The sequence below is a fragment of the Aquarana catesbeiana genome, linkage group LG08, assembly GCF_042186555.1.
Source record: "Aquarana catesbeiana isolate 2022-GZ linkage group LG08, ASM4218655v1, whole genome shotgun sequence".
Taxonomy (NCBI): domain Eukaryota; kingdom Metazoa; phylum Chordata; class Amphibia; order Anura; family Ranidae; genus Aquarana; species Aquarana catesbeiana.
In genome coordinates, this window is record NC_133331.1 from 225,048,841 (window position 1) to 225,076,446 (window position 27,606).

The window sequence follows — 27,606 nt, forward strand, 5'->3', positions numbered from 1 at the left end:
CGCAACCTGGCAGGCCGCAGGAAAAGAGGGGGGGACGAGAGTGCGGCCCCCCTCCCTCCTGAACCGTACCAGGCCACATGCCCTCAACATTGGGAGGGTGCTTTGGGGTAGCCCCCCAAAACACCTTGTCCCCATGTTGATGAGGACAAGGGCCTCATCCCCACAACCCTGGCCGGTGGTTGTGGGGGTCTGCGGGCGGAGGGCTTATCGGAATCTGGAAGCCCCCTTTAACAAGGTGACCCCCAGATCCCGGCCCCCCCCCTGTGTGAAATGGTAAGGGGGTACATAAGTACCCCTACCATTTCACGAAGAAAGTGTCAAAAATGTTAAAAATGACAAGAGACAGTTTTTGACAATTCCTTTATTTAAATGCTTCTTCTTTCTTCTATCTTCCTTCATCTTCTGGTTCTTCTGGTTCTTCTGGCTCTTCTGGTTCTTCCTCCGGCATTCTCGTCCAGCATCTCCTCCGCGGCGTCTTCTATCTTCTTCTCCTCGGGCCGCTCCGCACCCATGGCATGGGGGGGAGGCTCCCGCTCTTCTCTTCTTCTTTTCTTCTCTTCTTCTCTTCTTCTTTTCTTCTTTTCTTCTCCGGGCCGCTCCGCAATCCATGCTGGCATGGAGGGAGGCTCCCGCTGTGTGACGGCGCTCCTCGTCTGACAGTTCTTAAATAACGGGGGGGGACGGGGCCACCCGGTGACCCCGCCCCCCTCTGACGCACGGTGACTTGACGGGACTTCCCTGTGGCATTCCCCGTGACGTCACAGGGAAGTCCCGTCAAGTCACCGTGCGTCAGAGGGGGGCGGGGTCACCGGGTGGCCCCGCCCCCCCCCGTTATTTAAGAACTGTCAGACGAGGAGCGCCGTCACACAGCGGGAGCCTCCCTCCATGCCAGCATGGATTGCGGAGCGGCCCGGAGAAGAAAAGAAGAAAAGAAGAAGAGAAGAAGAGAAGAAAAGAAGAAGAGAAGAGCGGGAGCCTCCCCCCCATGCCATGGGTGCGGAGCGGCCCGAGGAGAAGAAGATAGAAGACGCCGCGGAGGAGATGCTGGACGAGAACGCCGGAGGAAGAACCAGAAGAGCCAGAAGAACCAGAAGAACCAGAAGATGAAGGAAGAAAGAAGAAGCATTTAAATAAAGGAATTGTCAAAAACTGTCTCTTGTCATTTTTAACATTTTTGACACTTTCTTCGTGAAATGGTAGGGGTACTTATGTACCCCCTTACCATTTCACACAGGGGGGGGGGCGGGATCTGGGGGTCACCTTGTTAAAGGGGGCTTCCAGATTCCGATAAGCCCTCCGCCCGCAGACCCCCACAACCACCGGCCAGGGTTGTGGGGATGAGGCCCTTGTCCTCATCAACATGGGGACAAGGTGTTTTGGGGGGCTACCCCAAAGCACCCTCCCAATGTTGAGGGCATGTGGCCTGGTACGGTTCAGGAGGGAGGGGGGGCCGCACTCTCGTCCCCCCCTCTTTTCCTGCGGCCTGCCAGGTTGCGTGCTCGGATAAGGGTCTGGTATGGATTTTTGGGGGGACCCCACGCCGTTTTTTTTTTTTTTTTTTGGCGCGGGGTTCCCCTTAAAATCCATACCAGACCTGAAGGGTCTGGTATGGAATTTAGGGGGAACCCCACGTCATTTTTTTTTTTAAATTTTGGCCGGGGTTCCCCTTAATATCCATACCAGACCTGAAGGGCCTGGTATGGAATTTAGGGGGACTCCCACGTCATTTTTTTTTTTTAATTTTGGTTCGGGGTTCCCCTTTGGGGAATTTCCATGCCGTTTTTATCAATGAACTTCTATGTGTATTGTCGGCAATGCAATAGCCGCGAGTAGTTTTAAATGAGTTTTTTCCTTCAAAATGTCATTTTGCTGTCAGACTGTTCTAAACACAGGAAACATGCGCCCCTTTACAGGCACACTATAGACACCCCCCAGGTACGAAATTTAAAGGGATATTACACTTTTATTGATTGACTTTAAGCATTATTAAAATCACTGCTCCTGAAAAAACGGCCGTTTTTAAAACTTTTTTTTGCATTGATCCATGTCCCCTGGGGCAGGACCCAGGTCCCCAAACACTTTTTATGACAATAACTTGCATATTAGCCTTTAAAATTAGCACTTTTGATTTCTCCCATAGACTTTTAAAGGGTGTTCCGCGGCATTCGAATTTACCGCGAACACCCCAAATTGTTCGCTGTTCGGTGAACTTGCGAACAGCCAATGTTCGAGTCGAACATGAGTTCGACTCGAACTCGAAGCTCATCCCTAATGATAACACAAAAACCTTTCTTTCACTCATTGATAATAAATGGCTTCAGCCAAACACTAACAATCAACTATGTTTACTCTTTTTAAATCATAATGGCAGCATAAACTACCCAAATGACCCTGTTCAAAAGTTTACATACCCTGGTGATTTTGGCCTAATAACATGCACACAAGTTGACAGAAAGGGGTTTGAATGGCTACCTTCCCGCCAACCGTACGCAGATATGCGTACTCGGCTTTCCGGGGTTATACCGGGATGATGCCCGCAGCTGCAGGCATCATCCCGGTACCGTTGTTTACAGCGGGCGATCGGCTACCCGTGTATAACAACCGATGTGGCTAAAAGCCGCTCGGCTGTTATACCGGAGGAGCGGGAGGGAACATCCCCCCCTCCCGCCGCCTCCCGCCGCTGTTACCGGGCCTCCCGTGCGATCGGGAGGCCCGGTGTCCATTTGGCTGCCTTCGGCGGCTGGGGGCAGGCTGGAACGAAGCTGTGAGTGGCTTCGTTCCAGCCTTCTCATTGTAAACACGGAAGCGACGTCATGACGTCACTTCCCGTTTACTCGGCTGCCAATGGCGCCGAATTTAAAAAAGTACACAGTATTCAGAATCGCCGTTTTTGGCGATCTGAATACTTTGAAGTGTAAAGGAGGGATGGGGGGTCTTTTAGACCCCCCCATCCCTCCATAAAGAGTACCTGTCACCACCTATTACTGTCACAAGGGATGTTTACATTGCTTGTGACAGCAATAAAAGTAAAAAAAAAAAAAAATTTTTTAAACACAATTTATAAAGTACAAACATAAATAAAATAAATAAAAAAAAACATTTTTAAAGTGCCCCTGTCCCCGCGAGCTCGCGCAGCGAAGAAAACGCATACGGAAGTCGCGCCCGCATATGTAAACGGTGTTTAAACCACACATGTGAGATATCGCCGCGATCGTCAGAACGAGAGCAATAATTCTAGCCCTAGACCTCCTCTGTAGCTCAAACCTGGTAACCATAAAAAAATTTTAAAGCGTCGCCTATGGAAATTCATAGGTACCGTAGTTCGTCGCCATTCCACGAGTGCGTGCAATTATAAAGGGTGACATGTTTGGTATCTATTTACTCGCCGTAACATCATCTTTCACATTATACAAAAAAATTGGGGTAACTTTACTGTGTTTGGATTTTTTAAAATTCATGAAAGTGTCACTTTTCCAAAAATTTGCGTTTAAAACACCGCTGCACAAATACCGTGTGATAAAAAATATTGCAACAATTGCCATTTTATTCTCTAGATTCTCTGCTAAAAAATATATATATAATGTTTGGGGGTTCTAAGTAATTTTCTAGCAAAAAATATGGATTTTAACTTGTAAACACCAAATTTCAAAAATAGGCTTAGTCATGAAAGGGTTAAAGGTAACCATCCTCACCTGTGATCTGTTTGCTTGTAATTAGTGTGTGTGTATAAAAGGTCAGTGAGTTTCTAGACTCCTGACAGACCCTTGCATCTTTCATCCAGTGCTGCACTGACGTTTCTGGATTCTGAGCCATGGGGAAAGCAAAAGAATTGTCTAAGGTAGTTGAACTGTATAAAACAGGAAAGAGATATAAAAAGATATCCAAGGAATTGGAAATGCCAATCAGTGTTCAAACTCTAAACAAGAAGTGGAAAATGAGGGGTTTTGTTGAAACCAAACCACAGTCAGGTAGGCCAACTACAATTTCAGCCACAACTGTCAGGAAAATTGTTTGAGATGCAAAGTAAAACCCACAAATAACTTCTGGTGAAATACAGGACTCTCTGAAAACATGTGGCGTGGCTGTTTCAAGATGCACAATAAGGAGGCACTTGAAGAAAGATGGGCTGCATGGTCGAGTCGCCAGAAGAAAGCCATTACTACGCAAATGCCACAAAGTATGCTGCTTAGAAAATGCCAAACAGCACAGAAACAAGCCTCAAACCTTCTGGCACAAAGTCATTTGGAGTGTCAATTTTGAGACCAAAATTGAGCTTTTTGGCCACAACCATAAATGTTACATTTGGAGAGGAGTCAACAAGGCCTATGATGAAAGGTACAGATGTGGATCGCTGATGTTTTGGAAATGTGTGGGCAACAAAGGCACAGGAAATTTGGTCCAAATTGTTGGCCAGGTGAATGCAGTATGTTATCAAAAAATACTTGAGGAACATTTGAATTCATCAGCCAGGGACGTACTTGGACATTCCAACATAACAAGGATCCAAAACACAAGGCCAAGTCGACCTGTCATTGGCTACAGCAGAAAAAAGTGAAGGTTCTGGAGTGGCCATCTCAGTCTCCTGACCTCAATATCATTGAGCTACTCTGGGGAGATCTCAAGGAGGCTTTTTGCCAAGAGGAATGGGCAGCTTTACCATCTGAGAAGATAAAGAGCCTCATCCACAAATACCATAAAAGACTTCAAGCTGTCATTGATGTTAAAGGGGGTAATACACTATATTAAAACTGGGGTATGTAAGCTGTTGATCAGGGTCATTTGGGTAGTTTCTGTTGCCATTATGATTTAAAAAGAGTAAAGACAGTTGATTGATAATAAATGGCTTCAGCCGAACAGTAACCATGAGTGAAAGATAAGTTTTTGTGCTATCATTCATATTCTCTGAAAAATGGCCAAGAAATCATAAATTCTGCCAGGGTATGTAAACTTATGAGCACAACTGTGTGTATATATATATATATATCAAATACACTACCACTAACTGAATAACCTACCTGCTTAATCTAAATCAAGCTATCTCTCTTTCCACACCAACAACATTACACACGGCCACCATGTAAGCAGCCTTATATAGTGTGGAGCGTGGACTTAGTCCCCCTGAGCCATGATTGGCCCAAGGCACCCTGCCTTGGGCCAATCATGGCTCAGGGGGACTAAGTCCACGCTCCATATAAATCTGACTGGTTGTTAATTGGGAACATTCATGTTTACTAGGGTAAATGGTTGCAAATTAATAGTACAAACCAAAATTATGAATCTGCCATCATTGTCAACATAGGAGCTTTTCAGGGCAAAAAGTGCAGTGTTCTTGATAGTGACAAGGACTCCTCTCTTCTTAGCTGGTGTGTTAGCTATGTAGATAAAGAAAATGTTTATATTAAAACCTTTGGGAGGGGAAGAATACGGGAAGATGGTCTCTTGTACACATAGCACATCGTATTGCTATGAACTTTCCACAAGGAAGCCCACTTAGTGGGGTGATTTAAGCCGCATGCATTTAATGAAGCATTTTTGAATCCCATTCTGCGGGCTTAGAAAAGAAATGGGCAGTGTGAAGTTTCCCGTGGGGAGGTCATAGCTGGACTTGGCAGCAGGTACTATTAGGCTCTTCATACGGGATAATCTCTCTGCTATCACTCGATAGAAAAAGGATCCAACTTTGATCCAGATGCAAAAGGTGTTGTACATTGTGTATTGAGGGGTTTAGAGCTAAAGAACCATACTCACGCTACCTCTTAGGGTTCACGTAGGACCTGAAGTAGAGGTAGTAGGTTGGCCGTCCGATTATTTGTTGTGCTTCTTTTTGTAAAAGAATATTTGCCAATCTGCCAATCTGCCTGCATGTGAGTAGAAGGATTACATGCAGAGCCAGAAGGTGGAGATTCCAAGAGGATGTCCAGTTATCTCAGTAATTTTAGACCTTCATCCAGAGTGGAGATCCTCCATTGGAGGTGACCAACAAATGGTTCAGGTATTGTCATTGAAACGGGATGTCGGGGTTGTGGAGTGCTTTAATTACCATAATCTTGTTTTTCCTCAATTGCATAGTAGGGTGAGAAAATCAGGAAAGAATTTCAAACCTGCATAGGTAGGAAGGCTGGACTCAAGGCTTCTGAAGATTGCAAGAACCTGCTCTTTTATTTGGAAGAAGTGTAGCTGCAAAATCACCCCTCTCAGAATGTTGTTATGAAGGTGAGATGGCCTAGGAAGGTGATGTACTCTATCCAGAACTACTTCCATCAGAGATGTGTTAGGAGGACAGAGCATAGCATGGATTTGATGAAGGCAGGCAATTGATCAGGTAGAACCGATTCAGAAATGCCTCTAATTTTTAGGTTGTTTCTTGGGGATCTGTCTTTCAAAGTTTGGCCTTCATCCAAACAATGTCATCACCCTTGTCAGATTGAGAGTCAACTAGGGTGTTGAAGGATGAGGCAAATTCTTCCATTTTAGTCTTCACATAGTCGATTTTATTCTCTAGGTCATCAATGTCATTTCTAACTTGTCTCAGAGGAGCAGTAATGTCCGCACGGAGGGACACCAGCATTTCCTTAATTTGTAGAATTGAGAAGAGGTGTGTTGATTGTAGGAAAGTTAGCTATGGTATCTTCCTGTGGACTGGATTCTTCCATGTGCTCGGGTGCCTCACTCACCCTGTCCTGGTTTTCTTTCTGTGTGGCTGGTTTCTGTGTCGACATTCTCAGCCTAGATTTAGATTTAGATTTAGGCTCCTGGTAGAAGGGGTAGAGGAGGCGGAGCTGGTAGGAGATGGAGTCCCTATATCCCCTTGGCCCTGTTGTGACACAGCCCCGTCCGCCAGAATGCCTAGGATGGGAGTGTGGCCACTGCCATTTTGGCATGGTCCATGGCCAGTCAGTTGGAAGAACACTGACAATGTTTGTCGCTGGGCCCAGTCCTTTCTCTTGTGGGACATCTCTGCTGGATGGGGTCTGGATAAGAAGGCTCATGTAAAACCGTGTAGGCTGAATGGCAGTGGTGTTAGAGCAGCCAATACAGGTGGGAATTCCCAGCGGTGTTGCGGAGCTCTGTCAGTGAGTGGCCATCTTGGGTCACAGTGGCCACGTCCCCTTGTGACATTTGTCATTGATGCCAACAGTATCTTGAATGTGTCTGCAGTGAACAAGAGCAAGGACAAGGAAAAGAAAGATCATCATTACCAATGACAAAGGTTGTCTGAGCAAAGAGGACATTAAGAACATGGTGAATGAAGCCGAGAAGTACAAGGGTGAAGGTAAGCAGCAAGACGAGATCTACTGCAAAAACTCTATGGAGTCCTATGCTTTCAACATGAAGCCAACTGTGGAGGATGAGAAGCTCCGGGGCAAGATGATGATGATGAAGGCAAAAAGAAGATCTTGAAGTGCAATTAAGTAATCTCTTGGCTGAACAAAAGCAAACTGCTGAGAAAAAAACCCATGATTACCAAGCTGCACCAGAGTGCAGGTAGCATACCAGGAGGAATGCCAGGGGGCTTCCCAGGTGCCGGTGGTGGCTGCTTCGGACCTAGTATTGAAGAAGTTAACTAAAGTTCCAACTAAAACTGCATTCCATCTTGTTTGTCTTGTTAAACTCCCAGGACACACATTTGTAATAATGGCTGTTCCAAGTTAAATTTCTCATGTTCCCTCATAGGAGCAGGTCCCACAGCCATTAGCCTCAACAGTCCTCAGATTGTATGATTATGTTTCCCAGGGCTCTGAGACCATACAACTAAGTTGTGAAATGTACAGGCTTCTTATATTAATACCTGTCTACATCATGGATCTGTAGTGAGCAGAATGGACATTACTCTTTGGAATTCTTTGCACACGATGTAACATTGTTTATTACAAACTGAGCACATTTGAACAGCTGGTGTAAGCAACAGTCAGGTATTGTGCTGCTAACTCAGTGGTCACTACAATTACTTTACTGAGATATTACACAGTAAAAAGTAAATAGCCTAGTGTGGCTAGTACTCGACAATGCTACTTGCTCCAATGATGTGTTTGTAAAAGAAGATAACATGTAAAGAACCAAGTATTTTAGCAAAGCTATTGTTTCTGCAGTGGAATTCATAAATGCCTATTGCCTGAAATTCCCTTTATGAATTCCCAATTCATTTAAAATTGTATTCTTGTGGTCAATTTCCTTGGCTTGCACAATTATTTGCTAATTTCTACTTGGTATGCATCAAAAATTTTATGTATGATTTTATTCTTTTAATTTTTATTTTACAGGCATCTGAACTAACATCAAATGGGGATGTGGTAGGCCATGCTCTTACAGTAGTGACCATCAGAGTTGTTGATCTAAATAATCACCCTCCAACTTTCTATGGGGAAAATGGACCCCAGAACCATTTTGAACTTACCATGTATGAGCATCCACCAGAGGGAGAGATACTACGTGGACTTAAAATCACTGTTAATGATTCAGATCAGGTTGGTAGCTTATTCTGTATTATCCTGTGTTTTGTTAGTATCTTATTCTTTAATCTGTACCAAATATAAAGCACTGTTAAAAATATTACTGATGTTCTGCCATACAATGTATTAAATGGAATTATAAAAATACTTTTGACAGGGAGCAAATGCAAAATTCAACTTGCGTTTGGTTGGACCAGGAGGAATTTTCCGTGTAGTGCCACAGACTGTATTAAATGAGGCTCAAGTAACAATAATCGTGGAGAACTCTGCTGGAATAGACTATGAAAAATTTCATTTGTTAACTTTTAAGGTATATATTGTTCCTTTTTCTGTTACTCGGGAAAGTCTGAAAAGTAACTTCTTAGATTTGGTGATTTAGGGGATACAATTCCCTTTTATGCATCTTCCTTGTTGCTGTAGTATGTTATTACTTTTCTCAGTTTTTTCATTGTTTTTTATCAAAGTATCATGTGACGTCCTCCAGGCAAAGTAAGCCCACGCTGTAGCCATCAATTCGCTATAGTGCGGGTGGGAAGTAATTAAACCATGACCAGGTCTGGCATTCCTGTCTGCCAACAGAATAAATGGCATAGGAATTATTTAGCTTGCCTATTTACTGGTTTCGTAATTTTGGGTGTATTTCAGTAATCTGATATCTTCCTAAAAGGTACACACACTTAACAATCCCACAGTAAGATTTCTTTGCCAAACTTCACTCAATGTAATAATTTTATAATTACAGGATATGTGATGGTGTTTTCAAAAAGATGGTATTGAAAATGATAATTGCATTTGATGGAGTATCTATTGGTCGATGTGAATTTTTAGTGTTTTTGTTTTGTTAAAGTATAATTTGTGTAATGTAATGCATCTTTTGTTTTGAGGTTATAATGTGTGTGGGAAAAATTATTTTTTCCTTGATGATTATGATCGTGTAGCGCTACCCCCGCAGGAGCCGCTTAAGTATGTTTGGTTCCGTACTTTGCCTCTCAACCCTAAGAACAGTCTCAGCCCCTCTGGCACACCTGGCAATAGTGTAAGTGCAAGGACCAATGAAAACACACACGTTATAATAAAACACAGAATTGTCTTTACTGAGAAGCTTCTGTGGAAAAGGGTAACAAACAATAACAGTATATATAATCAAGTAATGCAATTGGAGAGCAATAACTGAGATCAAGAGCAATATAGCTCAACACTGTATTCAGGTTGTCTTCAGGGGATTCCAAACCTGAGAATAACCCCAAGAGCAGAGGCACACTTAAATGGCAAACTAATCACAATATGACACTCTGTATCAGATTGGCTATCACTACTTAAATTTATTCAATGGCTCTATGAGTCCAGGCAGGAGGAGAGCAGAAGAATGACCTTCTCTTATGTCCATCCACTCTCTTCTGTCCCCTGACACCACAGGCCAAATTACCATCACTGTACCCAAATCAATATTCAATAAATCAGTTTACAAGGTAGACTATCCCGCACAACCACTACATATACAGAACCCTGGACATGTGTGTGTGTGTATGTCCGTATGGCATCAGTAAGTTCAGTCCCTTTGAAGAAGAATGAGGCCTTGGGTCTTCAGCTAGCCACTTTCGTTGGTGCACTTAAACTCCTGAATAGCAGGACCAAACAGTACCTTAAGATAGGCCCATTAGCCCAAAAAAATAAAAAATAAATAAAAAATAAATCACAAAAAAATAAAAACACGATCGAGCTTCGAGGGTCGTAGAAACCCCACATTTGGGGGGTAGGTTACAGAAGACCAATCCCACCACTTGGGGTTTCTAGGACCTATGGTTCCGGAGATACAGGGCTCTTTGTGTAGCCTGTCAGAAGCTTCATACGGTGCTGCCAGTTTAAATACAAGCTGGCAAACTCTGTTTGCAGAAGACTGAGAGGATGAGCTCATTGTGCCTTTCCTTACTTCTTGTCAGAGGCACTGAGCTCAATGGACAGCTTGGAGCCTTGGACCAATGGTAAGGTACCTTTGGCCCCAGCTGTCCAATAAAAATGCTGCAGTGGAGGCTGTCCTCTCACTGCAGTGTCGTAGAACGGAGCATGTGTCTAAAAGACACATGCTCCCTTCCGGTCCAGCTCTTATAATTAGTAGGAGAAAACAGGGGTTTACCCATAATCCCATGTTTTTTTCACACAGTTAAGAGGGAGAATGAGAATCTTCTGCTGCTGAAAAGGTACTATTTTATTCAAGCTAAATAATATATTATTATGCTATATGTTATAACATAATATTCTATTTTTTTATCTATTTACTGTAAAATTATTGGTTTGAGGTTATAACTTCCAATTTCAGTAATTTGTCCGTTAAGCCACCTGCTTGAGTGCAGTTTTTGAAAATATAGTAAAATTACCTTAAAAACAATATATAATAATTATTAGTTTGTTACTTATGGCAATTAACCCCTTACCACCCAGGCCAATTTTGACACTTCTCTCCTACATGTAAAAGTCATCATTTTTTGCTAGAAAATTACTCAGAACCCTCATACATTACATATATATTGTTTTAGCAGACACCCTAGAGAATAAAATGGTCGTTGCAGCAATTTTTCAAACATGTTTTTTTGGAAAGAAACAGTTTAATGAATAAAAAAACAAAAAAAAAACCCCACTAGTTTTAGCCTGAGTTTTTTGTATACTATTAAAGATGATGTTACGCCAAGTAAATAGATACCTAACACGTCGCGCTTTAAAATTACACACACTTGTGGAATGGCGCCAAACTTCAGTACTTAAAAATTTCCATAGGTGGCATTTTAAAAATATTTACAGGTTACATGTTTAGAGTTATAGAGGAGGTCTAGTGCTAGAATTATTGCTCTCGCTCTAACGATTGCGGCATATGTAACCTGTGTGTATTTGGCTCTGATACTAGCCAGTGCCTCACCAGCCACTGACCTCACCGCACATCTCTGACCCAAATCTTAAAAATACATTTGGACAGGGCTGTACAAATGCCGTAGTTGCGATGCTTTACTTCACAGCTGCGACTTTTTTTGTTTTTTGTAATTTCTTTAGCTGCAGCATATTTAACTCCGCCTGTCAAACTTGCCTATTGCAACTGCAAGCCAAACTCGCTCGCAGTAGCAGCATAGTCCAACAATGTAAAACTACCATTCAGCAATGTAAAAGACAAACAGGGAGGTGACGGTAGCAACTCATGAGCGCCTGTCAGCTGCTGCTATACCACTCAATGAAAAGCAACCCACCACAGATCAGTTTTGCAGAGGGCAGTAAGCATTACCGCAAATGTGAAAGAAACCTGAAACAAGTCATCCATTTCGCACTCGCCACCAACCAGGTCATTCCCCAGCCAGTTCCCATGTTAGCCACCTTCCACTTATATCACAGGTGACCATTTTCCAACCTGCAGATGACAGACCCTACTCCAAAAGATATCACTCCCAGTTACTCCCCCCTCCATGACCACCTCACACCCCCTTGCTGACAGACCTCTCTCCCCAGCCTGTCCCCACACACCCACTCACCTGCTGACCTGTGGATGGGGGAATCACTCCCACGGTGTTATTGTGTCCTGCCAGTGGGGAGCCTTCCCTACCCACAGAATACAATGATAAGTTTTGCTAACCATAGCTGGCAGCACTGATTGTTGGGGAAAAAACCTGACAGGCTGGTTGTACCCAAGTCGAATAATAGATTGACTTGTGTACAACCAGCTAGCCCATACATAGATTGACTATGGCTGGTCTCTGCTTAATTGGCTTAATTTGAATCCATGTATGGCCCACTTAACCAATACGCAGTTCCTATAAATCCTTCCACAAACTTTAAAATTTTTCCTTCCCAGATTACTTCATACTCCTCACCTGTACATAGTGCCCGCTGTCATACCCTCCACACTCCTCACCTGTACATAGTGCCCGCTGTCATACCCTCCACACTCCTCTCCTGTACAGATTGCTCACTGTCATACTCCTGCACACTCCTATCCTGTACATACCACCCACTGTTATACCCTCCACACACCTCTCCTGTACATAGTGCCCACTGTCATACCCTCCACACTCCTCTCCTGTACATACTGCCCACTATCATACTTCCACACTTCTCTCCTATACATACTGCCCACTTTCATAAACTCCTCTACTGTACATAGTGTCTGCTGTCATACCCTTCACACTCCTCTCTTGTGCATACTGCCCCCATCATGCCATCTACACTCCTCTTCTGTACATACCATCCACTGTCATACCCACCACACTCCTCTCCTGTACATACTGCCCACTGGGTATAAAAAATATTGCGCTAACAGATAAGGTATATAAATGGAGCTGCAACTACAAAGTGTTATACGACACCAATCAGAAATACAAAACAAAAAAGTCGCGCTAGTGGGAAAAAGGGGTATTAGGCTCCCAGTGCTAAGTACCACAAATCGCAGTAGTGATACTACATACACCGAGTCAAAATATTTAAAGTGCAAATTGAAGAGGAATGAATATACATCAAAGAACAAATGCAATTGGAAAAATGTGCAAATATAAAGGAAATTCAATTGAGAAAGTCCATAAACTTGGTGCAGTAGAAAAACAAATTATATATATTATAAATGGTTAAAAAATAGAAAAGAGTCCATAATGTAAAAAACAAATCCCAAGGTGATGCGTAGTGACATTCCACACTGTAGTGACAAGTGAAAAGATGAAGCCTCCACCACGGAAAAACACTGCCGCTTACCAGAAAGCGTTGTTCCCTTATTACAGGGGACCACACTGAACGGGCGGCTGTAACTCCAGCCCGGGATCTCACAGGCAGGCACTGGATACCTCAGCGTCAATGGGGATCATCAGCAAAAACCTCAGCAGGGCAGTGTAATCACCAAAAAAAACAACAAAGAGCTCCACATAGCGTAAATCCTTTAACATTTAATCGAATAAATACAAGACAAATGAATACTTACAGATCAGCGAAAATGTATGGACAATAAGAATGAGCCGGCCGGCTTCCAAACAGCCCGTCGTCCACTTTCTCTCTCTCTCTCTCATCCTCCCTCTCATTTTTTAATTAAATTTGTTATAACAAAAAATTGTTTGCATTTTTTTTTTTTTTTTAAAGCCCCACCAAAATTCTGAGCACCAGCCTCATGATGTTCTTAATCCGGCTCTGGCTGTGGTGACAATGCTTAGTTAAACATATTGTCACTATACTACCTTTGTCTCACGTTCTGACAAAGGTGGAAATACACTTTAATTACTATGTGCTCTGTTCAGATAAGATCCTGGTTTGCTTCATGCAAAGAGACACCTTCATCAAGAGTATGTATCTGTATTTGTTATGGTTCAATTGCTGGCAGTCGAGGTGAATGAAGCTCATTACATTTCTTTAAAGAGCAGACTTCTATCATTTACACAAAGCAAGTCAAGATTTTTTCTACCCCCTTCTGGGCAAAATAGGAAGCAAAAAATAACTTTCTATAGGCACTATGAGCTCCACAGGTTAATGTGTTTCTAACTGTTTTTTTTCCATCTTTAGCTTCTCGCCATTGAAGTCAACACTCCAGAAAAATTCAGCTCAACAGCAGATATAACAATCCATCTTTTGGATATTAATGATAATGTGCCCAAGTTTTCCTCAGAATATTATGTTGCTAGAATCCCAGAAAATTCCCCAGGCGGTTCCAACGTTGTAGCTGTAACGGTGAGTGTACTTTATGAGCTACGGTGTTATATGTTACAGTGTCTCAAGTCATTGAGGAGGAATGTACCATATTTATTAACAAGTTCATTTTAGTTTTGTTTTGCAATTGCAATTAAAAAAAAAGTATAATTTAAAAACTTATATATCTTTCACTGCATATCACAAGGTGTTGGCATCACTGCTTTTCAACTTCAACTCATTTTATTTAATGTGATAGATCTTCATAACCTGATCAGTTATTATCAGTGTAAACAATTTATAGACACAGCATGTGAGGAAAAGACTGCCGATAACCTGCAAATCTGTTTACTTGTGATCCGCTGTGATTGGACACAGCTGATCACATGGTAAAAGGCCGCTGTGATTGGCCATTTACCTCAGTCTGTGATCAACTGTGTCTGAAAAACACAGTGATCACAGAGTGTGTCCGATGTGTTCTGGGAGGATGTCCATGAATGCCATCCCAGAATGAGAGTGCCACGCTGTAGCCATCTTTCAGCTATAGTGTGGTATTAAAGTGGTTGAACATGGAGCTTGGGAATAGTGCACTAGATACATTAAATGTGCGGTTCATGCACAGTGGCAGGATGGAGATGAAGGGGTTAATGTTCAGTGTGCAGGATAAGGGAGGGGAAGCATTAATATACAGGTCACGGTGAAGGACAGCATTGACATAGTATGTGAAATAAAAGTGGGGCATGAAAGGGTTAAAAAGATCCATGTGTCATTGAAAAACAATGAATTAATCTTCATCTGCCGTTCCATTCATTTTTTCCCCCCATCTTCTCAATCTCTCTCCTTCCCCTGTTGTAAGGGAAAAGGGGAGCGATTAAAATTGTAAATATTTGTATTTGATGTGATGACAAATCACAGCAATCACATGATACCTAGCCCCTTGCAGCGGCTTGGTACAGTGTCTGTGTGCCAAGCCATCACACAGCAATTATTGTGTGGATTGTCCATCTGGTGGATAATTTAGCCAGTGCTTGCTAGGAAAGTGGTTTGCTTGGTTTTGTATGGAGTGGCGAAGGGTTAGAACCTGTTTCAGGTTTTATTACTGTCTCCTTTGAGAAGCATACACATATAGCAAAAAGAAAAAAACAAAAACGCCCAAAAACATTCATTGAGTGGGGAAAGGGTTTGTTGCTGTGCCCCTGGCTGAAGATATATCTCATTTAACTTCATGGATGGGGTTGGTGTACCAAAGGTAAGTAGGTAATTTACTATGCATGGCCATTTGTACTTTGCAAGGGTATTTTCCCTTAGCTTAGTGAATGTGGTGAAAATTCACTTTGCAAAGAATACCCAATTACGTGCAGGGAAAATAAAAAACTAGATTTTTACTTGTGCGTGATTGGATGATGGAAAATAGCAGAGCTTCACCTCATTGAACAGCCTGTTTGCTTTTAGTAAATTAACCCCTAAGTCTCTATGACTAATGTAAGTAACACAGAAAGTAAGGGGAAATCTGTTTGTATAATATGTATTAATACAAATAAACAAAAAAACAAAAAGCCAAATGGATACTTACAAAAGACAGAAGTAACAAGCATGACAACAAATCCGATCATCAACCAGTGTGACATCGATTGACCTGACTGTTACATAATAATGTGAGCTGACGAGCAATGTGAGCTGACACGTTTCAGGGACATGTTCCCTTCCTCAGAGCTGAGAGCACTAGGCGTTTGCGTCCTCCTGTGTCTGCTTTTTACCTGGAAAGTCAAAACTGAGATATGCTTGTCTTTGAGACTTTGCACACTTTAGAAGTAAAGTATTATTAAGCCCAAATACAAAAATGTAATATATTGCCAATCATTAACTGTGGTGGCTGCATCTGTTTTCTTTTCTTTGGCTTTTTTCTTTCTGTTTTCACCTGGTGATCTAGCCAGTAACACACCTCCTGTATTAGTGAGACACAACTCTAGAGAAATGAGTACAGGAGGCACAGTGGGCAACAACTTTGTCAGTCAACTTATATGCTAAAGATGGTCTGCACCTAAATGGAATGGGGTCTGCAATGCTGAGGGAGATGTTTATGGGAAGGCTGGGGAAGTATTTAAATAGGTTTGAGAGGGGAGGGGAAATTAGATTATAATGGGGCAGACAGGTCAGACAGTGTCAGTCCCTATTGGTGGGTGGAATAGAGAAAGATGGGGGGAGGGCTATGGCAGATGAAAAGAAGGTTCCCATGTTACAAACAACCATTGGAAATGGTACTATTTGTACTAAAATAAAAAATACGCGAAATACGTGTGCAAAATGTGACAAGTGTTTGTTCACCAATGTAAGAAGTCTGCCAAGCAAAATAGGTGAGCTGGAAGCTTTGGTGCATGAAGAGAACTATGATGTAATTGGTAATGCTGAATCTTGGCTTCATTCTTCGCACAACTGGGCTATAAATATTCCTGGCTATACTCTTTCAGAGAGACAGGGTAAAACAGAAAGGTGGTGATGCCTGTCTCTATGTGAGAAGTGATCTCAAAGTAAGTGGACCTAGTTTATGGATAGTGTGATAAGGCTGAAGCATTATGGGTGGAACTGCACATGGGTGTGCATACTACAAAAATAATCATTGGAGTTTTGTTATAGACAAATTAAATTGTTATGACATTATTGTTATGACAATATAGACAGTGTTACTGAGGAGGTGAAGTTCCAGCTCCTTGCACAGATAGAAAAACTACAAGGGCTGGAACATTGAAAATAATTGGGGATTTTAACTACCCAGAAATTGACTGGAGTAATGACACTGCTTAAAGGGGAAAAAATGTATAAACCTGTATAAAAAAATATAAAAATGTATAAAATAAGACAATTTTATGGTCCAGTTTATTGATGCCCCAACTAGGAATGATGCTCTGCTGGACCTGGTAATCTCAAACCATGCATAGCTTATTACTAATGCTCATATAAAAGAACATCTGGGTAGCAGTGATCATAGCATGATTTCATTTAATTAGCTGTAAACAACAAACACATACTGGAAAAATAACACTTAACTTTAGGAACAAAATATAGGCAATCGCCCAGGGACTTTAAATGAGGTGAATGCGGTTAGCCAACAATTGACAGAGTAAATGCAGTCTCAAAATGTATTAAAATTGTCATGCAAACATAAACAACATGAATCATAGCCAAGCTACTGAAATGGTACATACAGTAAAAAATGTCATTACATGTATCATGGTATAAAATGTAAATTGCAAAGTACACAGGCGTGAAAAGTATCCCAACATTTTTCGCAAGACCATGCTCGCTTCATCAGGGGTAGATGCGTGTGTAGTACATCTTTAGGGGGTATAATAAACCAAATAAGTATCAACACAGAGATGGTATTGTGACAATTAGTCAAGAGGGTCCAAAACCCATGGCCCTATACTCACCAAAAGCTGGATCAGACTACCAAATGCTGAATACCCAGAGGTGGCAGTAATGAGCATCTGGCTCAGGAGCTGAGGAGTAAGAGGAAAAACCAACCCAACAGAGCACAAACAGAGGGCAGACATGGCCGGGATGGGGGTGTGTGTCACCAAAGATCTCCCAGTATCCATTATTAATGTCAACTGAAACAAAAATGCATATGTATCAATAGATGCTGTCATAACATACATAATTTACTGTATGTATCATTTCAGTGGCTTGGCTATGATTCATGTTGTTTATGTTTGCATGACAATTTTAATACATTTTGAGACTGCATTTATTCTGTCAATTGTTGGCTAACCGTATTCACCTCATTTAAAGTCCCGGGGAAATTTCCTATATTTTGTTGCATATATTGGGATGGAGGCGGTTTGCGGGTGACACTAGACCTTTTCCTTTTTTTTCTATTGAACCCGGGTGGGAGACACCCATTTAGCCCAAACCTGATCTGCTGCCACCATTAGCTAATTATTCATTACATACAATTATTCTGCTCCGTAGCCCCTCCAGCCATTTCGTCCAACACTCAGTACCGCATCTCCTATGGGCTGATCTAGGTTCTTGGTGCTGTTCCCTGTTGGTGGCGTTGGTTATCGTTGGCTCGGGAGCTGCGATGTGTACAAGGGAGGTTTTCATACCGCCTGCTATCCCCCCCATGTTTGAATGGGCGGTGCCACCTACACATCGGCGCCATGCAACCACGCCCTCCGAGCGACGTCCGCAGATGTGGCGTCGGCTTGCTATTGGGAGATATGTCAGGACATGTGACTGGGGGCATCTGCTGGAGCACACCCCCATTTGACGGTGAGCGACGTTCGTGTGCCTTGCCACGCATACATGGCGTTGGATGTGGAGCTCACCAGGCCCTCTGGGGATATAAATTGAGGGCTAGTCATGGCTGGGATCTGTTTGTCACTTCCTATTTTCTGTTTCATTCACACGCAGCAGTTTCACTTCATTCAAGGTGAGTCCACACTCCTTGATGGATGCTAATCATCCATTCACTCCCGTCACATTTGAGCACTTAACTTTAGCATGGTCTGCCATATACATTGCCTCACACATTATTATGTTCACTCACATGGTTCATTCATGCACACACCATTACACATTCATCTAATTTATTTCACTGTCTCCGATTCTCCAAGTCCATCTAGCTTTGAACAACATTGGTTCATATGTAAATATATATATATTTTTTTCATTACATTGTATACTTCATGGTTAGTCTGGTGGTATAGTACCAACTGATATACATATATTTTTATTTTAGCTGACATATACAATGGACTCGGATACATGCTATGTGGGACACACACTCTATCACACTGTTTTTGTCATATTTTTTTATCTACACATTTTATTTTATTTGTTTATTTATTTATGTATTTTTGATTTCTATTGTCCCCTAGATTCTAAGCCCATACCATTATTAAACCAGATTGGTTCATGCATATACAGTGGGGATGGAAAGTATTCAGACCCCCTTAAATTTTTCACTCTTTGTTATATTGCAGCCATTTGCTAAAATCATTTGAGTTAATTTTTTTCCTCATTAATGTACACACAGCACCCCATATTGACAGAAAAAACACAGAATTGTTGACATTTTTGCAGATTTATTAAAAAGGAAAAACTGAAATATCACATGGTCCTAATTATTCAGACCCTTTGCTGTGACACTCATATATCTAACTCAGGTGCTGTCCATTTCTTCTGATCATCCTTAAGATGGTTCTACAGATTCAGTTGAGTCCAGCTGTGTTTGATTATACTGATTGCACTTGATTAGGAAAGCCACATACCTGTCTATATAAGACCTTACAGCTCACAGTGCATGTCATTGCAAATGAGAATCATGAGGTCAAAGTAACTGCCTGAAGAGCTCAGAGACAGAATTGTGGCAAGACACAGATCTGTCCAAGGTTACAAAAAAACTTCTGCTGCACTTAAGGTTCCTAAGAGCACAGTGGCCTCCATAATCCTTAAATGGAAGACGTTTGGGACGACCAGAACCCTTCCTAGAGCTGGCCGTCCGGCCAAACTGAGCTATCGAGGGAGAAGAGCCTTGGTGAGAGAGGTAAAGAAGAACCCAAATATCACTGTGGCTGAGCTCCAGAGATGCGGTCGGGAGATGGGAGAAAGTTGTAGAAAGTCAACCATCACTGCAGCCCTCCACCAGTCGGGGCTTTATGGCAGAGTGGCCCGACGGAAGCCTCGCCTCAGTGCAAACACATGAAAGCCCGCATGGAGTTTGCTAAAAAACACCTGAAGGACTCCAAGATGGTGGTCTGGTCTGATGAAACCAAGATAGAACTTTTTGGCCTTAATTCTAAGCAGTATGTGTGGAGAAAACCAGGCACTGCTCATCACCTGTCCAATACAGTCCCAACAGTGAAGCATGGTGGTGGCAGCATCATGCTGTGGGGGGGTTTTTCAGCTGCAGGGACAGGATGACTGGTTTCAATCGAGGGAAAGGTGAATGAGGTCAAGTACAGGGATATCCTAGATGAAAACCTTCTCCAGAGTGCTCAGGACCTCAGACTGGGCTGAAGGTTTACCTTCCAACAAGACAATGACTATGAGCACACAGCTAAAATAACGAAGGAGTGGCTTCACAACAACTCTGTGACTGTTCTTGAATGGCCCAGCCAGAGCCCTGACTTAAACCCAATTGAGCATCTCTGGAGAGGCCTAAAAATGGCTGTCCACCAATGTTTACCATCCAATCTGACAGAACTGGAGAGGATCCAAAATCCAGGTGTGAAAAACTTGTTGCATCTTTCCCAAAAAGACTCATGGCTGTATTAGATCAAAAGGGTGCTTCTACTAAATACTGAGCAAAGGATCTGAATACTTAGGACCATGTGATATTTCAGTTTTTCTTTTTTAATAAATCTGCAAAAATTTCAACAGTTCTGTGTTTTTTCTGTCAATGTGGGGTGCTGTGTGTACATTAATGAGGAAAAAATTGAACTTAAATGATTTTAGCCAATGGCTGCAATATAACAAAGAGTGAAAAATTTAAGGGGGTCTGAATACTTTCCGTCCCCACTGTACATACTTATATCATATACTACTTTAGTTCTATGCTGTTATGACAGCATCTATTGTTACATATGCATTTATGTTTCAGTTGACATTATTAATGGATACTGGGAGATCTTTGGTGACACACACACCCATCCTGGCCATGTCTGCCCCCCATTTGTGCTCTGTTGGGTTGGTTTTTCCTCTGTCTCCTCAGCTCCAGAGCCAGACACTCATTACTGCCGCCTCTGAGTATTCAGCATTTGGTAGTCTGATCCAGCCTTTGGTGAATATAGAGTAATGCATTTTGGACCCTCTTGACTAATTGTCACGATACCATCTCTGTGTTGATACTTTTTTGGTTGATTATACCCCCTACAGATGTACCACACATGCATCTACCCCTGATGAAGCGAGCATGGTCTTGCAAAATGCATTGGGATACTTTTCATGCCTGCGTACTTTGCAATTTACATTTTATACCATGATACATGTAATGACATTTTTTACTGTATGTATCATTTCAGTGACTTGGCTATGATTCATGTAGTTTGTGTTTGCATGACAATTTTAATAAATTTTGAGACTGCATTTACTGTGTCAATTGTTGGCTAACTGCATTCTCCTCATTTAAAGTCCCGGGGCGATTTCCTGTATTTTGTTGCATATATTAGGATGGAGATGGCTTGCGGGTGACACCAGACCTTTTCCTTTTTTTTCTACTTAACTTTAGGAGAGCAAATTTTCCAAGGATGAGGGCTGCTCTCCAAGACTTACACTGGGAGGGAATATTGCATTGAAGAAAACAGAACAGAAAGGGGACTGAAAAATATATTCCGATGGGCAACAAGTTTAAAAGGCTAAAAATAAAACCAAAATGGCTTAAGTCCAAAGTTACGTAGTTAGTCTGACTGAAAAAAGACACAAGTCCATCTAGTTCAACCAATAAAAGGGAGAAAAAAAATCATACAATTCTATATACAAAATCCTATACCCACAGTTGATCCAGAGGAAGGCAAAAAAACCCCAGCAAAGCAAGATCCAATTTGCTCCAGCAGGGGAAAAAATTTCTTCCTGATCCCCCGAGAGGCAATTGGATATTCCCTGGATCAACTTTACCTACTGTATAAATGTTAAATAACAAGATTCCTCAAAATTTGGGACTTTAAATGGACACAAGGCAGTGATAATAAAAAGATACAAAATTTATTTAACAAACAGTGGATCAATCAATGGTATAACAAGAAATACATATTGCTGATAATAAAACCATATATAGAGGGAAACCAGCTTAAAAGAAGGAGGGAGCTCACAAAAAAGTCCGACGCGTTTCAATTGCACCATGCAGTGCAGATCTTCCTCAGGGACCTTGCGATTTGCACCACTCCAAATGCTGTAGTTCTACAAGGATAACAAGAATATGCCATCAAAATCATGCACTTGATGAACTTGTGCATTTGGTGGATACATATTATCTAGACAGCAAATTCAAAAGATCTTTCTTTAAACGCTAGAAATACTGTCCCCAAATATAAAGTTATTTCACCAGCAGCTGAAAGGACAGACTCAAATACTGGGAATGAGGTATTCATCCATGCCAGACCAAGAGGTACCATCCAGAGGACACCCTAAATTCACCCGTGCTTCAAGAGATTTCTCATAGTTGCTTGTGGGGGGATTTTTTAACACTGTCCGGGTGATGTCCAGCTAAATAAGGCAATATTAATATAAATTGCATTAAGAAGCTAGAAAACCTATATAAAGATAGTATTTAATTGTTATATGGTGGACTCATACCTTATAAATAAAAGCCTAATTGATATGTATAAATTTCACGGTGGGTGTATCACATCCAGAAAGGGTTCTCATATTAAACGATGGAGTAATGTTCCACCTGCAATTGTATGCAAAGAGAACCTAAAGTCTTCATCCTTGAGGCCAATTGCTTGTAGAGTGGCAATTGTTACCACCTAAAGGTAATAATAGACAATATGCATAAGGGGTGAATAATATTTTGGGGCCAACAACAAAGTGATCCCCAGTCAAAAGCCTTTCAGAGTCTGAGAAGGTAAATAACTTGCCTTAGTGGATGAAGTGAAGGTATGTGGTCCATCAGCTGCAGAGTCCAAAGAGACTGACCAGTGAAAAAATCTGGCTTATAAATATGCTGCAATAGCTGGTTAATTAGAAACAGCTGATGTGTTTCTAAGGGGTGTACTGAACACCATAGGAGGACCTATCTGAAGACAGATAGCATCACTGACAAGGATACTCCCCAAATGATGTAACAGGTGCATGATCAAAGCCTATCCTATAAGCATTAAGTGTGAACCGACGCATCGTCTATAGGGCCTGCGTGCGCGCCAACATAACATGTCGCCATGACAATGGAGACACTCCGTTCTAACATCGGGGAAGCAACGTACCCCGTAATAACGTCACATAACGCGGCTACGTCACCGCGCAGCAACGTGCAATGACATACATTGCAGACTGGAACTACATTCATAGGGGTCAGTACCCCAAACATAAACGAAGGATCTATAAACATATCAAATTGTTAATGCAAACCCATGCTTAAAATAGGGAAGCTTATCTCTTGGCCTATGCGGACATAATAAGCTATAGAGCTAACTGGAATGAATTTTTAAAAATGATAAAAAGGTAAGCAATAAAGCAGAATCGATCAAGTGTCCAGAGATGGAAGCCTCAATGAGTGGCACAGGGGAATATCCGTAACAAATCTGAATTGCATATATTAGACCCCTTTCACACCAAGGGCGTTTTGCAGGCGCTATAGCGTTAAAAATAGCGCCTGCAATCCGCCCTCAAAAAGCTGCAGCATTGTCTCCAGTGTGAAAGCCCGAGGGCTTTCACACCGGAGCGCTGCGCTGGCAGGACGGGAAAAAAAGTCCTGCCAGCAGCTTCTTTGGAGCGGTGAAGGAGCGGTGTGTTTACTGCTCCTCCACCGCTGCTCCCCATTGAAATCAATGGGGCAGCGCTGGGATACCGCCGGAAAAACGCTGCTTTTGCAGCGCATTGCGGGCGGTTTTAACCCTTTCTCGGCCGCTAGTGGGGGGGGTAAAAGCGCCCCGCTAGCGGCCGAAATGTGCCGCTAATCCGACGGTAAAACGCCGATAAAAATAGCGGCGTTTTACCGCTGATGCTATGGGCGGCCCGGTGTGAAAGGGCTCTTAACATTCAAAAAGAGAAAAGGGATATTATAGTAAATATTTAACACTGTCATGAAGATTAACATTCTAAACAGTACAGCAAAAACAACAGCACATTAGTGTAAATAGATGGTGTTGATACCTAACATAGGGAGGGGTATTTTGATCAACATCAAGGGGACAGAAAGTAATGATTTTTTTGGGGGAAAAAATATCCTATCCCTAGATAGAGCTGATTATGAATCATGGTAATTCAGGACCTCCTGAGACGAAATCCTACAAAAAAGTTTTGTAGGTAATCATCTCATTCAGGCCTGGGAAGGTAGTGGCATTTAATCTAAAAATCCACCTTTGTTCTCTCTGTAATAGCGTTTTGTTCCAATCCCCCCCCCCCATTACTCCTGGGTGCACTCTGTCGAGTACTAGAAATTTTATACGAGGGAAAACGCCACCGTGGAAAGCTGAGGTATGACGGCCCAATGGTAAAGTCTGGATTGCATGTCTTCATGCTTGCTATATGGCGATATGCTCTACGCCATAGCTCATTTTTAGTTTTCCCGACGTAGAAGCATTGGCATTCGCATTTGAGCAAATAGACAACACCCAAAGTTTTGCAATTTGCAAAATGTCTTGGGATAAATGCTGTTTTGTTAGGAAGCAGACTGCAGTTGGTAATGTCCATATATTGACAATATGGGCAGCCGCCACATCTAAACGTACCCAGTCTTTTACATGGGTCCTTTTGTCCCCCTTTAAATTCACTAGAGACAAGTTTGTCTCTTAGTGAACTAGCTCTACGAAAGGTAAAAGTCGGACGTTTCAAAACTATGGATCCAACTATGGCAGTGGTCATCAACCCTGTCCTCAGGGCCCACTAACAGGCCAGGTTTTATGTATTACCTTGGAGAGATGCAGACTAGAATACTGCAATCACTGAGCAGCAAATGATATCACTTGTGATGTATTTCAGTTATCTCGCAAACCTGGCCTGTTAGTGGGCCCTGAGGACAGGGTTGATGACCACTGAACTATGGGATCTAGGGCCAAAACATGCCAATATTTGTGAACGATTTTTTTAAAGAGTTCATGTTTGTTCGAGTAACGGGTAATGATCCTGATCTGATTGTCATCACTTTTTGGCGATTTAACCCCATACACAAATGCTGCCTAGTTTGGGATGTTAGTATCCAGTTATGTTATGTACATTTAGGAAAGAATCCAGGCCTTTTTGATTCAATCTGTTTTTATTCGTTTTTCACAAACATATATAGATAATAATGTGGACATTGTTCGTCGTACAACCGGTTGTTGTATATAGAGTAACACCATTAACCCCTTCCCACCGAGCATACGCAGATGTGCGTACTCGGCTTTCGGGGGGGTTATCATCCCGGTACCGTTGTTTAGAGCCGGTGATCGGCTATCCGAATATAACAACCGATGTGGCTAAAAGCCGCTCGGCTGTTATACCAGAGGAGCGGGAGGGGACGTCCCCTCTCCCACCGCCTCCCGCGGCTCCTGTTCAATCGGTAAGCCCGCTGACAAATCGGCTGCCTCCAGCGGCTGGGGGCGGGCTGGAACAAAGCTGTGGGCGGCTTCGTTCCAGCCTTCTAATTGTAAACGCGGAAGCGACGTCATGACGTCACTTCCCATTTACTCGGCTGCCAATGGCGCCGATTTAAAAAAAATACACAGTATTCAGAATTGCCGTTTTCGGCGATCTGAATACTTTGAAGTGCAAAGGAGGGATCGGGGGTCTTTTAGACCCCCCCGATCCCTCCATAAAGAGTACCTGTCACCACCTATTACTGTCACAAGGGATGTTTACATTCCTTGTGACAGCAATAAAAGTCATCAAAAACACATGTGAGGTATCGCCACGATCGTCAGAGTGAGAGCAACAATTCTAGCACTAGACCTCCTCTGTAACTCTAACCTGGTAACCGTAAAAAAAATTTAAAGCGTGCCTATGAAAATTCTTAGGTACCGTAGTTTGTCACCATTCCACAAGTGCGTGCAATTATAAAGCGTGACATGTTTGGTATCTATTTACTCGGCGTAACATCATCTTTCACATTATACAAAAAAATTGGGTAACTTTACTCTTTGTATTTTTTAAAATTCATGAAAGTGTCCCTTTTCCCCAAAAAATTTGCGTTTAAAACACCGCTGCACAAATACCGTGTGAAATAAAATATTGCAACAATCTCCATTTTTTTCTCTAGATTCTCTGCTAAAATATATATATATATATATATATATATATATATATATATATATAATGTTTGGGGGTTTCAAGTAATTTTCTAGCAAAAAATACGGATTTTAACTTGTGAACACCAAATTTCAAAAATAGGCTTAGTCATGAAAGGGTAATTGTAGAATAACAGAAGTTTCTGAACTATGTATGACTTATATAGTATTCTTATCACTATATTAATAACTTTTGAGGTCGGGGTTCCCCCTTCTCCCAGGTGCCCCAATTGGGAGCACTTTTGTGTTCTTTGAGAAGAGAGGAACCACCATGGAATGCTTTAGTATGAACTTAACTCTAATGCCCTGTACACACGGTCGGACATTGATCGGACATTCCGACAACAAAATCCATGGATTTTTTCCGAAGGATGTTGGCTCAAACTTGTCTTGCATACACACGGTCACACAAAGTTGTCGGAAAATCTGATCGTTCTGAACGCGGTGACGTAAAACACGTATGTCGGGACTATAAATGGGGCAGTAGCTAATAGCTTTCATCTCTTAATTTATTCTGAGCATGCGTCGGATTTGTGTACACACGATTGGAATTTCCGACAACGGATTTTGTTGTCGGAAAATTTTATAGCAAGCTCTCAAACTTTGTGTGTCGGAAATTCCGATGGTAAATGTGTGATGGAGCCCACACATGGTCAGAATTTCCGACAACAAGATCCTATCACACATTTTCCGTCAGAAAATCCGACCGTGTGTACAGGGCTTTATAGTATGTAAACAATGTAAGTGAACTTTCCTTATTGCTCGGTCAAGATTTGGAGATGTGTTGTGATTGTCAAATTAAGATCGCTGCTCTAGACCATTGTGACCAGGGTTTCCACCCATTTTGTGTTTTGGCAACTTGACCATTGCTGCCGGCCATCATTGTCTCATAACTGAAGTGTAGGTTCACTAATTCGATAGTGCTTGCAATGGATGGAATCTGTTCGGACTTCCATAGTCTTGTTAGACTCAGTCTGGTGACCAATAGGTTATGGGTTGTAACATGTCGAAAGGGTTTAGGAATGTTTTTGATAGTTAGATTTAATACTGCAAGATCAAGCGAGGGAGGTATTTGGTCATTAGTCATGTCTGATATGATTTTAAAGATGGTCTTCCAATAATTTTGGATACAGCTGCAAGACCAGAATATGTGCATTATGTCGCCTTTGGCTGTTTTACATCTCCAACAGGTGTCAGGAGTTTGAGGGCTAAAGGATGCTATTTTGGCAGGAGCCATATGTCATCTAAGCAATATTTTTTGGGTGGGTTCCCAGAGAGCAGAGCATTTTGTTGCTTTATATATTGTTTGTAAAGCTTGTTGCCATTGTTTGTCAGAGTAGCAGTGATACAGGTCTGACTCCCAGTGAATGTGTGGTAGTGTTTTGCTAAATGTGTCTTTTTGGTGTAGAAGATTGTAAAAGTGGCATATGCCTTTCGTCTTGGAGGTTGGATCCGTTAAAAATTCCCATGTTGTTGGGGGTATGGTATATAGAGGAAGTGGTATTGCTTGTAGGCAGTGGTTTACTCTCACGTATGTGTAGAGTTCTGATGGGGAAAGGTTAAATTTCCTTTGCAGGTGGAAGAAAGTTTTG

General features: G+C 42.1%; 1 protein-coding gene across 3 annotated transcripts in view; it reads left to right on the forward strand.

The window, feature by feature from the left end:
* Nucleotides 1-27,606, forward strand: part of CDHR1 (cadherin related family member 1) — a 326,479-nt gene that overhangs the window by 239,951 nt on the left and 58,922 nt on the right. For all 3 annotated transcript variants that reach the window (XM_073596895.1, XM_073596894.1, XM_073596893.1), the window contains 3 exons: nucleotides 8,262-8,465; nucleotides 8,608-8,760; nucleotides 13,968-14,132. In XM_073596895.1, the coding sequence (XP_073452996.1) occupies nucleotides 8,262-8,465; nucleotides 8,608-8,760; nucleotides 13,968-14,132 (522 nt within the window). The remainder of the gene's footprint in view (nucleotides 1-8,261; nucleotides 8,466-8,607; nucleotides 8,761-13,967; nucleotides 14,133-27,606) is intronic.